This window comes from Oncorhynchus clarkii, chromosome 21 (genome assembly GCF_045791955.1).
Source record: "Oncorhynchus clarkii lewisi isolate Uvic-CL-2024 chromosome 21, UVic_Ocla_1.0, whole genome shotgun sequence".
Classification (NCBI taxonomy): Eukaryota; Metazoa; Chordata; class Actinopteri; order Salmoniformes; family Salmonidae; genus Oncorhynchus; species Oncorhynchus clarkii.
Genome location: NC_092167.1, coordinates 18,253,678 through 18,270,442, shown reverse-complemented (window position 1 = coordinate 18,270,442; position 16,765 = coordinate 18,253,678). Strand labels below are relative to the sequence as shown.

At 44.5% G+C, this 16,765-nt stretch overlaps 1 protein-coding gene across 1 annotated transcript in view; it reads right to left on the bottom strand.

Annotated features, from left to right (window-relative positions):
• LOC139378683 (component of oligomeric golgi complex 5) overlaps positions 1-16,765 on the bottom strand; it is a 91,510-nt gene that overhangs the window by 10,077 nt on the left and 64,668 nt on the right. The window contains exons 8-14 of the mRNA XM_071121095.1: positions 16,004-16,163; positions 15,782-15,894; positions 15,586-15,663; positions 13,674-13,755; positions 11,788-11,992; positions 3,392-3,553; positions 3,125-3,224 (exon numbers count right to left, since the gene is read on the bottom strand). Of these exons, the coding sequence (XP_070977196.1) occupies positions 3,125-3,224; positions 3,392-3,553; positions 11,788-11,992; positions 13,674-13,755; positions 15,586-15,663; positions 15,782-15,894; positions 16,004-16,163 (900 nt within the window). The remainder of the gene's footprint in view (positions 1-3,124; positions 3,225-3,391; positions 3,554-11,787; positions 11,993-13,673; positions 13,756-15,585; positions 15,664-15,781; positions 15,895-16,003; positions 16,164-16,765) is intronic.

Sequence of the window (16,765 nt, the reverse complement as noted above, 5' to 3'; positions counted from 1 at the left end):
AATTAGAGGGTTGTAGGCATAAAACAAATAATAATAATATTGAAGTAAAAAAAAAAAAGTAACCAATTCAGACCTTTACAATTAAGTTAGCAGACTTCATGAGTAAGGGTGGATGATGAAGAAAAATAAAGAAAATTAAAACAAAGATGATATGATCGCTGTAGGACCAATAGCACTTAATCCATTATCTTAATTCATTATTAGCAATATACTTTAAAAGACCTTAAACCAAAATGTGCCATCCTTTAAGTGCTCTATACTCTTTCCCAAAAAACAAGAAGAGGGCATGTGCAAAAAGCCTATACTCTTATATAATAATTCATCACTGCCTGTAGGGAAAGTCCTCCCTGGGAGATACATTCAGTAGCCTAAGCTGAGGGAGACAGGAATCAACAGGAAGAAAAACAAGCAAAAGCTAAAAAAGTTATTGTGTAGTAGCCCAAACTGGGATAGCTAACCCATATGTGTAGTTGTCCAAACTGGGATAGCTAACCCATATGTGTAGTTGTCCAAACTGGGATAGCTAACCCATATGTGTAGTTGTCCAAACTGGGATAGCTAACCCATATGTGTAGTTGTCCAAACTGGGATAGCTAACCCATATGTGTAGTTGTCCAAACTGGGATAGCTAACCCATATGTGTAGTTGTCCAAACTGGGATAGCTAACCCATATGTGTAGTTGTCCAAACTGGGATAGCTAACCCATATGTGTAGTTGTCCAAATAGATTCAATCTTTTTTTACCTCCCTTTTTCTCCATCATTTCGTCATATCCAATTACGATCTTGTCTCGTCGCTGAAACTCTCCAATGGGCTCGGCACAGGCGAAGGTCGAGTCATGTGTCCTCCGAAACATGACCCACCAAACCGCGCTCCTTCACACCTGCCCGCTTAAACCGGAAGCCAGCCGGACCAATTTGTCGGAGGAAACAGTGTTTAACTGACGACCGAAGTCATCCTGCAGGTGCCTGGCCCGCCACAAGGAGTCGCTAGAGCGTGATGAACCAAGTAAAGTCAAGCCAAGTCTTTTGGGGTATGCCTGTGTGTCCGCCAGTAGTTGAAACTGACAGCTCTGGGGCATTCAACATGTCAACCTCTCACAAATACAAGCAGTGATGAAGTCAATTGACATGCATATTATTAATGTTAGCTCTCTGTGTACATCCAAGGGCCAGCCGTGCTGCCCTGTTCGGAGACAAAACTAGGGCCTGTAGGACCTGCCTTGTTGATAGTGCTATTAAGAAGTTAGAGCTGTGCTTTATTATGGACAGACTTCTCCCCATTTTAGCTGCTGTTGTATAAATATGTTTTGACCATGGAAGTTTACAATCCAGGGTTACTCCAAGCAGCTCAATTTACACATGAGTTATTACGTAAGTAAGGTTAAGGGTTTAGTGAATGACTTGTCCCAAATACAATGTTTTTAGTAAAAAAATAAACTTATTCCTTGCCACCCACTCTGAAACTAACTGCAGATCTTAGTTAAGTGTTGCAGTCATTTCAGTCGCTGTGGTACAGTTGCTGACTTGTATAGTGTTGAGTCATCCACATACATAGACACATCTTAGTTTGGATCTGGATACTGCTTCAAGCTAATTTCTGCAGCATTAGTAAAGATGTGAATAATAAATGTTGATGATTTCATTCCTGTGCAGTTTGTAACTACCCTGGTAGGTTGACTGATAGCCTGATCCAGGTTGCTGGCACTGGTTACAGTTTGAAGCTTTTTCTTAAGTGGTCAGTTTGATGATAGCCAGTCAATATTTAAAATCACCCAGAAAATATACCTCTCTGTTTATATCACATACATTATTAAGCATTTCACACATTATCCAGATACTGACTGTTAGCACTTGGTGGTCTATAGCAGCTTCCCTCAAGAATGGGCTTTAGGTGAGGCAGATGAACCTGTAGCCATATTACTTCAACAGTATTTAACATGAGATCCTCTATAAGCTTTACAGGAATGTGGTTCTGAATATAAACAGGAACACCTCCACCACTGGCATTTCTGTATTTTCTGTAAATGTTCTAACCTTGTATTGCTACCTCTGTATCATCAAATGTATTAACTGAGTGAGTTTCAGAGTCAAAACATGAATGTCATCTTTTAACAGCAAATTATTGATTTCAGCAACCTTGCTCTTTAAAAGTGCTTTCTTCGCCATCTTAAATAAGCATGCCCCATTAACATTTTTTAGAACTAACAACAGATATAGCCCTTGGTTCACCCCAGATTTGACTGCCCTTGACCAGCACAAAAACATCCTGTGGGGTTCTGCATTAGCATCGAATAGCCCCCGCGATATGCAACTTTTCAGGGAAGCCAGGAACCAATATACTCAAGTCATAAATTTGCATCCTGTAGCACTGATTCCAAAAATGTTTTGGGACACTGTAAAGTCCATGGAGACTAAGAGCACCTCCTCCCAGCTGCCCACTGCACTGAAGCTAGGAAACACTGTCACCACTGATAAATGGGTGAGAGCCAGGGTGGACAGATGTGTCTCTACACATCTTTTATTTGTTCATGTTCAGGTCAACTCTACATTTTGAAGACTACAGTAGTAGGCAGGAGGAACCACTCACAGACACTGTGGCTGTGTCCCAAAAGACACCATATTCCCCATATATAGTACACTACTTTTGACCAGAGCCCTATGGGTCACTAACCCAGCCACTAGCCTCTTCAGTAACCCTCCTCATCTGACTAGCCAAGCAGCCCACTGATGATGACCATTGATTCATAGCAGGGAAATTCTGAATGAACATTGACGACTATGGGCTGAGAGAGACATGCTCTGACCGGTCTGTACTATTCTGCCCCCCTCGATTCTCTTCTCCTCCTCCCCTCTCATCAAATCAAGTCAAATCAAACTTTATTTGTGACATGCGCCGAATACAACAGGTGTAGACTTTACCGGGATATGCTTATTTACAAACCCTTAACCAACAAGAAGAGTTTAGGAAATATTTACCAAATAAATTAAAGTTAAGAAAATTATAAAAATCTCCCCTCATATCCTTCTCCTTGCGCCCAATGACACTCACTGCCATACAGGGCTGCCACTTAGCCACAGAACAGGGTTTGACTGATGAACAATTGGATGTTGTGGTGACCTACCAGCTGCTCAGACTTGACACAGAAGAGCTGGACGGTCTTGGCAGCGTTCTTGGCCACTGCCAGAGTCAGACTGGTGTCTACCGACGCCACGTTCAGCTCACTGAGGACACACACATAATAATATAACATGTAGGACAATGGAAAGAACAGGATCAGGGCAGGATCAGCAAAAAAAGTGAGAGGACCAACAGATGTAAGAAATAATATTTCTGCTTTTTTTCTGAGAATTTTGTCTGAGTAGGGAACAGTGTTTGTGTAGGTGTGTACCTGGTGATGGTCTTGATGATGCTGTCCAGTTCGTCGTGGGAGGGGGGGTTGCGTCCCCCCATGGGGAACACCAGGTTGATGGGGTCAAACAGACGAGACAGAGACTTGGAGAGGTACGCTGCCTCGTAGGGCTGCAGAGAGTCCTTCAAAGCCTTCTCTGGACTACAGACAGACACATGTTATTTATCTCATGAATGTGTTTACAAACTATATACAGCGATGGTTCATTATTTTCCTGGTTTTAAACAAAATTCTACATTTGGGAACATGCCTAGAGGCCAGATTCTCGGTCTATTTACACATCTCACACACACTGATCTAGACCCACAGCGAGCACACAGTGGACTGGTCTGTGGCGCTGGAGCGAGATGAAGACATCAGTAGTGACAGGCTCTGGCAGGCCTACCCTCTCTTCCAACTCTCTCTCGTTTCTCTCACACTGATGAAATGGGGAAGAGGTAGAGAAACCCAAGCTAACAGCAGCCTGTAGGGCCCTCAAGCTTGCTTGCACACACACACACACACACACACACACACACACACACACACACACACACACACACACACACACACACACACACACACACACACACACACACACACACACACACACACACACACACACACACACACACACACACACACACACACACACACAGCTGTATGCACTTCTTCAGCAGCGCTCCAATCTTTAGTTCATCTGGCCAGTCATTTTATGCACCACAATTCATCAGACAGGGCGCTTATTGATTAATGGTGCTCTCTCGTTAACTGAAATGTAGCTCAATGAGAACAATGACGACAAGTGCTTTTCGCACACGAGCAAATGTGCATTCAATGTTTGTTCTCCATCTCATCACCACTCCTCTGAATGATTTTGCTCCCTCTTATACCTCCCTGTGTCAACCAGCCGATTCATCCATCTCTTCCCACCCCGTCACTTCTCCGTCTGGGCTTCTTCACACCACCTCTATTCATCCTATTCCCTCACTTTATCCATTCGTGCAGCTGTCTATCAGCTTGTTAGTGTACCCTCTTTCCATGCACCTCTCTCCCTCCGTCCGTCCGCCCGTCCATCCATCCCCTCTCCCTCCCTTCATCCCCCTCTCTGCCCAACCACAGCAACAGACACCTTGAGTAACAGAGGCAATTTGGCCCACAGCAGCGCCCGTAATTACAAGTTTAAACACTGAGACGACACACAACACACAGGCTGACAGCTCTACATCAGAGAGCAAACAGAGAGACGAAGCGAGAAAGAGGGTATGGGGTAGAGCGAGACAGGCAGAGCAAGGAAATGAAAGAGGTAGAGAGCGGGACGGAGAGAGGGACCCAAGAGAGAAGAGAATAATAGAGAGAGGGAGAGAAAGAGATTTAATGGAGTCAGGGAGATAACCTGGGCCTGCTCCCAGTGGCTTTCATGTACCCATGGTTAATCAACACTGACTCAAATTGACTGAGTGCCAGGGGGATAACCAGCAGGGCCAGGCGCTGTAGCCTGGCACAGGATCTCCTACTGGGAAACAGGGAGCAGCAAGGGCCCCTGGCTGGGCCTGGAGCTTCACACCATTAGGTTAATGTGTGACTCATATCAGGCTCCAGCAGTTACAGACATACGCTATAGTGTACAGGAGCCATTTCCACCTGTCTGGTCACCTAGCCATCACAACGCAATTTAAACACTCAAGTTGTTGCATCTGTCCAGACATCTACCGGCAGGATAGGGATATGTCAGGCCTGAAGTTCACCCAGTAGAGAGGGCCTACGTCCCAAATAGAACCCTATTCTACGGCTGTCCCTGACAAAAAAATATATATATTGGTCGACGAGAGTAGTCTGTTCTTTAGAACCAATCGATTGTTCGAAATTTGAAAATGTGTATTTTACCATATATAAAAATCAAATCAAATGTTATTTGTCACATGCGCCGAATACAACAGGTGAAGGTAGACCTTACCATGAAATGCTTACTAACAAAGCCCTTAACCAACCATGCAGTGAAAAAAAGATTTACTAAATAAACTAGAGTAAAAAAAAAAAGAAAAAAGTAACACAATAGGGCCTCCCAAGTGGTGCAGTGGTTTAAGGCACTACATTGCAGTTGCTAGCTGTGCCACTAGAGATCTTGGTTAGAGTCCAGGCTCTGTCGCAGCCGGCACAATTAGCCCAGCGTCGTCCGGGTTAGGGGAGGGTTTGACCGGCAGGGATGTCCTTGTCCCATCGCGCTCTAGCGACTCCTGTGACAGGCCAGACGCATGCATGCTGACACGCTGAGTTGCAGCGATGAGACAAGATTGTAACTACTACCAATTGGATACTACAAAATTGGGGAGAAAAAGGGGTAAAAGTAAATAAATATTTTACCCCTTTTTCTCCCCAATTTCGTAGTATCCAATTGGTAGTAGTTACAATCTTGTCTCATCGCTGCAACTCCCGTACGGACTCGGGAAAGGCAAAGGATGAGAGCTATGCGTCCTCAGAAATATATATATAAAAAGTAACACAAAATATTGAGGCTATATACAGGGGGCACCGGTACCCACTCAATGTGCAGGGGTGCAGGTTAGTCAAGGTAATTTGTACATGTAGGTAGGGGTAATGTTACTATGCATGGACAATAAACAACGAGCAGCAGCAGTGTAAGAACAAAGGAGGCAAATAGTCCGGGTGGCCATTTGATTAATTGTTCAGCAGTCTTATGGCTTAGGGGTAGAAGCTGTTGAGGAGCTTTTTGGACTTAGACTTGGCGCTCCGGTACCACTTGTCGTGCGGTAGCAGAGACTGTTGGAAAATGACTTGGGTGACTGGAGTCTTTGACAATTTCTTTGGCTTTCCTCTGACACCACCAAGTATATAGGTCCTGGATGGCAGGAAGCTTGGCCCCAGGTATGCACTACCCTCTGTAACGCCTTATGGTCGGATGCCGAGCAGTTGGTGATGCAACTAGACGGTGATGCAACCGGTCAGGATGCTCTCGATGGTGCAGCTGTATAACTTTTTGAGGATCACGGGACCCATGCAAAATCTTTTCAGTCTCCTGAGGGGGAAAAGACATTGTCATGCCCTCTTCACAACTTTCTTAGTGTGTTTGGACCATGATAGTTTGTTGGTGGACACCAAGGAACTTGAAACTCTCGTCCCGCTCCACACAGCCCCTCGATGTAAATGGGGGTGTGTTCGGCCCTCCTTTTCCTGTAGTCCACGATAAACTCCTTTGTCTTGCTCACATTGACAGAGAGCTTGTTGTCCTGGAACCACACTGCCAGGTCTGTGACCTCCTCTCTATAGGCGGTCTCACTTGTCGGTGATCAGGCCTACCGCCGTTGTGTCGTCAGCAAACGTAATGATGGCGCTGGAGTCATACTTGGCCACACAGTCGTGAGTCAAAAGGGAGTACAGGAGGGGACTAAGCACGCACCCCTGAGGGGCTCCTGTGTTGAGGATCAGCGTGGCAGTTGTGTTGTTGCCTACCTGTCAGGAAGTCAAGGATCCAGTTGCAGAGGGAGGTGTTTGGTCCTAGGGTTCTTAGCTTAGCGATGAGCTTTGTGGGCACTATGGTGTTGAACACTGAGCTGTAGTCAATTAACAGCATTTTCATATACACTACCGGTCAAAAGTTTGAACACTTACTCATTGAAGGGTTTTTGTTTATTTGTACTATTTTATACATTGTAGAATAATAGCGAAGACATCAAAACCAAAAAATATATTTTAGATTCTTCAAAGTAGCCATCCTTTGCCTTGATGACAGCTTTGGACACTCATGGCATTCTCTCAATCAGCTTCACCTGGAATGCTTTTCCAACAGTCTTGAAGTTCCCACATATGCTGAGCACGGCTTTTTCTTCAGTCTGCGGTCCAACTCATCCCAAACCATCTCAATTAGGTTGAGGTTGGGTGATTGTGGAGGCCAGGTCACTCTCCTTCTTGGTCAAATAGCCCTTACACAGCCTGGAGGTGTGTTGGGTCATTGTCCTGTTGGCAGAAAAAAAATTATAGTCCCACTAAGTGCAAACTAGATGGGATGGCGTATCGCTGCAGAATGCATTGGTTAAGTGTGCCTTGAATTCTAAATAAATCACAGACAGGGTCACCAGCAAACCACCCCCACACCTCCTCCTCCATGCTTCATGGTGGGAACCACACATGCAGAGATCATCTGTTCACCTTCTCCATATCTCATAAAGAAACGGTGGTTGGAACCAAAAATCTCAAATTTGGACTCGGACGAAAGGACAGATTTTAGCCGGTCTAATGTCCATTGCCGTGTTTCTTGGCCCAAGCAAGTTCTTTCCTTTTATTTGTGTCCTTTAGTAGTGGTTTCTTTGCAGAAATATGACCATGAAGGCCTGATTCACACAGTCTCCTCGGAGCAGTTGATGTTGAGATGTGTCTGTTACTTGAACTCTGTGAAGCATTAATTTGGGCTGCAATCTGAGGCTGGTAACTCTAGTGAATTTATCCTCTGCAGCAGAGGTAACTCTGGGTCTTCCTTTCCTGTGGCGGTCCTCATGAGAGCCAGTTTCATCATAGTGCTTAATGGTTTTTACAACTGCACTTGAAGAAACGTTCAAAGTTCTTGAAATCTTCCAGATTGACCGACCTTCATGTCTTAAAGTAATGATGGACTGTTGTTTCTCTTTGCTTATTTGAGCTGTTCTTTCCATAATATGGACTTGGTATTTTACCAAATAGGGCTATCTTCTGTATAGCACACCTACCTTGTCACAACACAACTGATTGGCTCAAATGCATTAAGGAAAGAAATCCCACAAACAAACTTTTAACAAGGCACACCTGTTAATTGAAATCCATTCCATACCTCATGAAGCTGGTTGACAGAATGCCAAGAGTGTGCAAAGCTGTCATCAAGGCAAAGGAGAAGAATCTAAAATCTAAAATCTATTTTGATTTGTTTAACACGTTTTTGGTTATTTCATAGTTTTTATGTCTTCACTATTATTGTATAATGTATAAAATAGTAAATATAAAGAAAAACACTTGAATGAGTAGGTGTGTCCAAACTCTTGACCGGTACTGTAGGTGTAATATGTTTGAATAAAACCAACTATACTGTATGTAGGATACTTTGCCTGATGCTTTAGGCACTGAAATTAAAAATCAACACACAGAAATGACTAAAGAGTGAACAAGAGATCAATATAGCCTAACCAGAAGAAAAAAACCTCTTCCCAACCCGACCCTCTTCCTCCCTCTGGCCTTCTCAGATTCTGCCATTATGCTCCTGAAGTTGCTGATAATAGGCTACACCAGCGGTCGGAAAGTTATCATACCATTTCTACTGATCTGCGTGCCAGTTCTGATTTTCAAATGCACATGTGGTTAATCAAAATTATATCTAAATGAAAATTATACAAATTAAACTTCTATTGCCATAGCCTACATAAAGCCAACAAATAAAAACACTGTAGGCCGTAGGTAGAAAATATCCTGATAAAAATAAATATCCTATAAACCACATTTGCTATTGCATGGCCTGTCTGCAAGGAACTTGAAACATGGTATCAACTTAACTTAGGTCCAGCCTGAAGCTCACACTAGCAATCTTGTAACATTGTATAAAATACAGTTGAAGTCGGAAGTTTACATACACCTTTGCCAAACACATTTAAACTCACGTTTTTCACAATTCCTGACATTTAATTCTAGTAAAAACTCCCTGTCTTAGGTCAGTTAGGATCACCACTTTCTTTTGAGAATGTGACATGTCAGAATAATAGTAGAGAGAATGATTTATTTCAGCTTTTATTTATTTCATCACATTCCCAGTGGGTCCGAAGTTTACATACACTCAATTAGTATTTGGTAGCATTGCCTTTAAATTGTTGAACTTGGGTCAAATGTTCCGGGTAGCCTTCCACAAGCATCCCACAATAAGTTGGGTGAATTTTGGCCCATTCCTCCTGACAGAGCTGGTGTAACTGAGTCAGGTTTGTAGGCCTCCTTGCTCGCACACGCTTTTTCAGTTCTGCCCACAAATTGTCTATGGGATTGAGGTCAGGGCTTTGTGATGGCCACTCCAATACCTCGACTTTGTTGTCCTTAAGCCATTTTGCCACAACTTTGGAAGTATGCTTGGGGTCATTGTCCATTTGGAAGACCCATTTGCAACCAAGCTTTAACTTCCTGACTGATGTCTTGAGAAGTTGGTTCAATATATCCACATAATTCTCTTTCCTCATGATGCCATCGATTTTGTGAAGTGCACCAGTTCCTCTTGCAGCAAAGTACTTTTGTACTCGTTTCCTCCAGCATCTTCACAAGGTCCTTTGCTATTGTTCTGGGATTGAGTTGCACTTTTCGCAACAAAGTACTTTTATCTCTAGGAGACAGAACGTGTCTCCTTCCTGAGCGGTATGACGGCTGCGTGGTCCCATGGTGTTTATACTTGCGTAATATTGTTTGTACAGATAAACGTGGTACCTTCAGGCATTTGGAAATTGCTCCTAAGGATGAACCAGACTTGTGGAGGTCTACAATTTTTTTTCTGAGGTCTTGGCTGATTTCTTTTGATTTTCCCATGATGCCAAGCAAAGAGGCACTGAGTTTGTAGGTAGGCCTTGAAATACATCCACAGGTACACCTCCAATTGACTAAAATGGCATCAACTAGCCTATCAGAAGCTTCTAAAGCCATGACATAATTTCCTGGAATTTCCAGAGCTGTTTAAAGGCACAGTCAACTTAGTGTATGTAAATGTCTGACCCACTGGAATTGTGATAGAGTAAATTATAAGTGAAATAATCTGTCTGTAAACAATTGTTGGAAAACTTACTTGTGTCATGCACAAAGCAGATGTCCTAACTGACTTGCCAGAACTATAGTTTGTTAACAAGACATTTGTGGAGTGGTTGAAAAACGATTTTTAATGATTCCAACCTAAGTGTATGTAAACTTCCGACTTCAACTGTATGTGAGCTCTGGACAGACAGACAAAGCTGTAGGATATTTGCGCAAGGGATAAGAAGTAATCAGGTAGGTATTTTTTTTACACATTTCCACCGGATCAGAGCATGAGATTTTTTCCCCTTTCATGCTGAGTGGTTATCGAAAGAGAGAGAGAGCTGGAAATATTTTTCAAATAGGCTACGTTGAGGAACTATTGTCATTCACAACGGATGTAAAAACAGACTTTGTTTACTTGCTTTTTGAGACGAAGAAAAAAATGACTTTCAGATGTACTATTTCCAATTGTCTTAACTCATCATCACTCTGGAGATTTTCCCTCACAAGTGTAGCCTAGATTGTGCACTCCTAAAAAGACAACGGTAAGACTAATATTAATAATATATTGAATCTATTAACAGAAATGACCATAACAAAACAAACATTGTAGATTAGAAATTATAGGAATTAACTGTAAATGTACTACTGGTGTGCCATCCCCGCGGCCTCTGCAATGGATTAGTCCAATCAGACAGGTGTGAATCATACCAGTGTCTCATGTGCCATAACAGTTTTTGTTTATATTTGCCAATGCTCAACAACAAAAAAAACAGCCTATCAACCAAACAATCGACTAAATGGGGTCAGCCCTACCCTATTCCCTATTTAGTGCACTACTTTTGACCAGGGCAATGGGAGGGTGAGTCTGGTCCAGCAGGATTCTATAAAACTCTGATGTTGACGTTTCTTTATCGAATCGTTTTCTTCAACTGTCCTTCGATCGTTCTCTGTTCTCTCCACTACAAAGCCCTGTCTCTCCTCAGAGAGGTGCCATATAGCTTGCTCCCGTCAGATAGCTACTGCCCTCCGTGACTTCATTCAACTACTTCTTATACACTCACACTGGAAGCCTTTGGAAAAGCTTTATCTCTCCCCCTTCTTTCACTCTTTCTGGCACTCTGCCCACACACATACACACTTTATCTCTAACTCGCCCCCTCCTCCCCCATCACTGAGCACTCTAAAATATAGTAGGTTTAATGGACGTTTACTTTCTGATCCATCCATGCATACCAATCAGTGTGCTGGCTGTGACCGGTTCTGTGGTTTGTTTTAATTGCTAGTGGTCTCCCATATTTAAACTCTCCTACAGCTTTAGTACTCTGTATAAAGAGATAGAGACTTTACATTCTGAGATTCACCACGTATCACGGAATGTGTGTGTGAGAGAGAATCTTCATATTGAAATTATTTCTGTCAATCACAGCAAGCTGGGTCAAATCCCACACTGGTTAGTCAAGGTAAGGCTGTGTGTGTGTGTGTGTGTGTGTGTGTGTGTGTGTGTGTGTGTGTGTGTGTGAGAGAGAGAGAGAGACTCATCCCGAACCGGTCGATCATTGAGTAGGATGTGAAGAGGCAGACTGCATACTGTAACAAAGCCGAGAGTGTGCGTGTGTGTGTGTGTGTATATATGTTCACTTCAGACTCACTCGTAGTCGTGTTTGGTTTGTGTGAAAAGGTCCTGGTTGTCCATCTCTGTGGTGGGCAGGTCCATGGCGGTGTCCAGCCCTGCGCTGCTCGATATCACCCCCTGGATGCTGGAGCTGTACTGCTGCAGCCGACGCCACAGGTCGTTATAGAGACGGAGAAGCTTAGGGTACTCTCCCTCTAATGCCTGCTTGAGGAAGGATGAGGCTGGAGAGGGATAGAGAGAACGAGAGAGAGAGAGAACGGGGTAGGGGTGAGGAGGAGGTCACAAAAAGATAAGGATTGGAAGGCAGACGAGAAGAAGAGTAGAGCCGTAAAATGTCACCTTCTATGTTTTAATGACTGCAAAGGTAAACATCTGCTTTGATGCACACTAACAGTCTTTCTGCTCCCGTGAACTAGAAACATCACATTATCCCTGATTACCAGACTAGAACATGGATGAAGGGATGAGACTGAAACAGAAAGACTATCCTGATAAAAATAAAGCAAAATAAAATAAATGGTGACATTTTCCCGCTCATTATTATGTTAATTACCTGACTTTGCGAGTGATTTGTTGCTCGTTAAGGGATGATATGCAGATTGTTTTAATGTTGATTGATTTGGTGAATGCATAATATAGTGTTTTATAATGATTCATACAGGTTTGAACTGAAGTACTTTCAGGCTCTTGTATATTTCCATATGCTAATTGAACCAAAAGGTTATTTCACCATAAGAGAAAGAATAAGAGAAAAAAATGGAAAACATATTTGGAGGAGTGCGGGGCACTGGTACAGAGACAGATGGATAGAGAGAGCCAGCGAGACAAAGACAGAGAGAGAGCGAGGAAGGAGAGATATACTGGGCCTGTGCGGATTAACTCCGTATTGACCAGTGAGAGTGAATGAGGAGCATCATTAACAGGTGATAACACTGTACTGTGTTAGAGCAGGGATCAATAGACACGGATTCGTCCAAGGCAGGCTGCTGTGGGCTTCACGACATGGCAAAGACGCACGTAATGATTAGGGTGATGGTGACTGGATCATAGCTTGACTTCGCTCTTTCTTTACCCTGCCAAGAGAACACTTTGTATAGGTTGTGTTGTGGACATTTTCCCTTCGTATCCTTTTCATGTCATCCGCTATCAGTCAATGTTCTCGAGTCTCTCTCACCACCAGGGCATTAGATACAGATCTCGGCAGGAGAAACGGCAACGGCGTCTATAAGAGTTTTTAGAAACAGCTCCATACGCAGTCAACAGATCCTGTAGGTAGGCAGCCGACAGATCGTTGTGTGAAAATAGAGTTAACAGCACCACAGGAACCAAACGCGCCGCTCTTTTACTCACATCTAAATCTACTGACATTTATCCCTTCTGCTGAAATGGCACACTTACTGTATGATAAGGAGGGGGCGGAAACTTTTCTCTGCGGTGTGTGTGGATGGATGCTGTTGGGTTGTCTCTCCACCTTTTATAGGGCCTGTCCCATGGCGGGGTATAAATGAAAGAAGGGGTGTGCGAGTGTGTCTGTATGTGTTTATAGACCCTGTCCCGTCTGAAAAGGGGGTATATATCACCAGAGAGGTGTAATCATACCCCACAGTGGTTGGGACGGGACATGGAGGGGCATTTAGGGTTTATAGGCGAAGGGAAGAGTGATGGCCCACTGTTTGTGCTGTACCGCTGACACACACACCACACAAATGCAGGGAAACGCAGGTACAGCATTATTTGCAGGTGGCATAACGCTATGGCTAACAGAGAGAAAATGAAGAGAAACGTAAGAGGGAGAGAGAGAGAGAGAGTGAGACGCAGAGAGAGAGTAAGCACACACACACACACTGCTACTAGGGTGCATCAGCGTTACTCTGTGAAACAGACATTGCTCTGTAGCCTCACCAGCCGTAGCTCTCTGGAACTCCACCGAGAGAGTGTGTGTGACATCACTCCAAAACGTGTAGAGGATATCAGGCTGGCCGTCCTGCCGAGAGAAGAGAGAAACAACTGAACAGAGAGTCACACAAGGAGACACACACGCACAGGGCTGTGATGAGTGTAGTCTGCGCCCAACAGGCAGAAGGGCAGGGTGACTTCCATTATCATCATTATCTACCAGTGTGATCCTCAGCCACACCAGATGCTGCTATCGCCGCACACATTTATCACACTACAAATCAGCTAGAAACACACACACACACGCGACCACCGTGCTGTGCCATAACCATCACCGTGGACAACAATGACAGCTCATCACCATAATGACAAGTCATAGCAGGGCGTCTTACGATGGGCTGAGGAGGTTTGTCCACTAATGAGGGTCCACTCCTCTGAAGCATGCAGAGCTAGTACACACATCTGACTCAAATAAGAGTCTTTTAACACAGGGAATACACACTGACTAGATAGGGTGGTGAGGACAGAGGAGTGCCATTTTTAAACACACACACAAACGTAAATGCAAACACTGACACACACACACGCATGAACACTCAAAAACACACACACACACAGTTTACTAAACACACACATACACACGACAGAAGTGAAAGTAGAGAGGGAGGGGAAAGTCTAATCAAAACAAAGACATATGAAGGGGGAGTGTGTGTCACCACATCCCTCCATCAACGTGGCCCTCCTCGCCTCCTAATATAATCACTGCTAATCAGTGGAGAAGGACACACAGGCATGCACACACACACACATACGGTGTTTCCTCCGACACATTGGTGCGGCTGGGTACCGGTTTAAGTGGGCATTGTGTCAAGAAGCAGTGTGGGGCCTGGCTGGGTCGTGTTTCGGAGGATGCACGGCTCTCGACCTTCGCCTCTCCTGAGTCCGTACGGGAGTTGAAGTGATGGAACAAGACTAACTACCAATTGGGTATCACAAAATTGGGGAGAAACCCCCCCTGTTTTACGCTGTCCTGTGGCCCAACACAAAGAGAATGGATACACACAGTCCATCAATGTTACCCTGCTAATGTTCAACACAAAACAGACCAGACCATGTGTATGTCCTACTTCTAAACATACGCACACAGGCATGCGCACACACACTAGATCTTAATTGGTGCAAGCTGCTAATAGGTCGACTGCTGTCCTGAATATAAAAGGACAATTATAGGACTGTGGACTATTATAGAGGACAAAGAGAGATGGAGAGACAGATGGAGAGAGCGTGACAACGGCGGGAACGAGAGGGTGAGGGAATAGAAGCAGAGCGAGGGAGGAAGGGAGAGAAAGCGAGGAGCGGGAGCAAATTAAGAGGTCTATGCTCCTGTAAGAAAGAAAATCGGCACAGCTGAATCTCTTTCAGCTTGCATTAGATAACTAAGCTGTTCTGCTTAACAGCCCAGCATTCTGCTGATGCAAGCAAGAGTCAATAAAGCCTGGGTAGGTCTGGTTCAGGACAGGCCCAAGTAACAGACCGATCAGGATGGAGAGAAGGGAATGGGAGAGGGACAGAGGAGGGGAAAGAGGTAGGCAAAAGAGAAGAGAATGATATGCCAAGAGTTTTTTTTAATTGATTTTACCTTTATTTAACTAGGCAAGTCAGTTAAGAACATATTCTTATTTTCAAATGACGGCCTAGGAACAGTGAGTTAACTGCCTTGTTCAGTGGCAGAATGACAGATTTTTACCTTGTCAGCTCGGGGATTCGATCTTGCAACCTTTCAGTTACAAGTCCAACGCTCTAACCACTAGGCGACCTGCCGCCCCGGTAGTAGAGGAATAGATGTTGTGGAAGGGTGTGCTGATGACAGTTCAGGGGCAAGAACACACAGGCCTTTTATGAGGACATGGCGTCTCACCTTAATGATCTCACTGATGAAGCAGACGTGAGTGACAGGGTCTCTCTTCTTCGTCAGGACCTTCTGGAGGTGTTGCACCTAAACACAGAGAGATTACAGGTTAACTCCGTACTCCCTGACTAGGTACATTACTCTACTTCAGCAGGTAAAAATGTGCACATTTACTTTTAAAATATATGCAAAGGTAAAGGCATACCTGTCCGCAAGCGGCACAGATCTGGTCCATGAGTTTCTCTAGGTTGGTCCAGAGAGCAGCTCGGAACGCTGCCGTGTTACCTGGGGTTGGCATCACCGCTCTGCCTGGCGCACCTGACACACACACACAAATGAAATGACACGGGTGAAAAAGTTACACAGGACAAGAGTTCCAAAACTGAAACACTATTTTCCTCACCCCCTAACTCTCACCCCCGCCTACCTCTGTTGCCAGTGGGCTGGGTGAGTCCCTTGATGTCCAGGGCAGTGGTGACGTTGTCCTGTATGGTGGTCCGGTAGCCCTCCACCACCCCACTGATGGTCTCCCTCAGACTGCCCAGGTTATAGAACACCTGGAGGGCCGTGCCCACCTGGGTCGGGTTCTACATGGGGACACAGTGGAGAGGAGACAGTTGGTGTGTGCGTGTGTGTCAGGTTCAGTCATTCAACTCCAACCCTATCTAGTCTGAGACAGTCAGTCTTGGAGCACAGTGGAGTCCAAACAACCAACTAAATATATGTCAGACATACTTCTACTGACTGGACAGACACACAGAATGGAGTGTACCTCACACTCTGGAAAAGCAGAGAAACACACGTACCGACACACACCGACACACACACACACACACCGACACACACCGACACACACACACACACACACATCTCCAAGTTCAGACGATTGACGTCACTATACGCAAGGGAGGGGGTGGTCTAAAAAATGGGTCATATTCAACAATTCTCCTCAGCTAACGGGAAAAGATCAGGATACGCAAGTACTCGGACATTTCTCGGTGTGAGTGTGTGTGCGTGCATGGTTGTGTGTGAGTAATTACTAGTAGGGTCTGATAGCAGCTCTTATTAAGGAACCAGCACTCAGGACTAATAGGAGCTTTGTTCACCATCATCCAGAAACCGCTCACACCCTCCCCATCTCTCCCTCCCCTCTCTCCTCGCTGTTGCACACATGAAACAGAGATTGAGG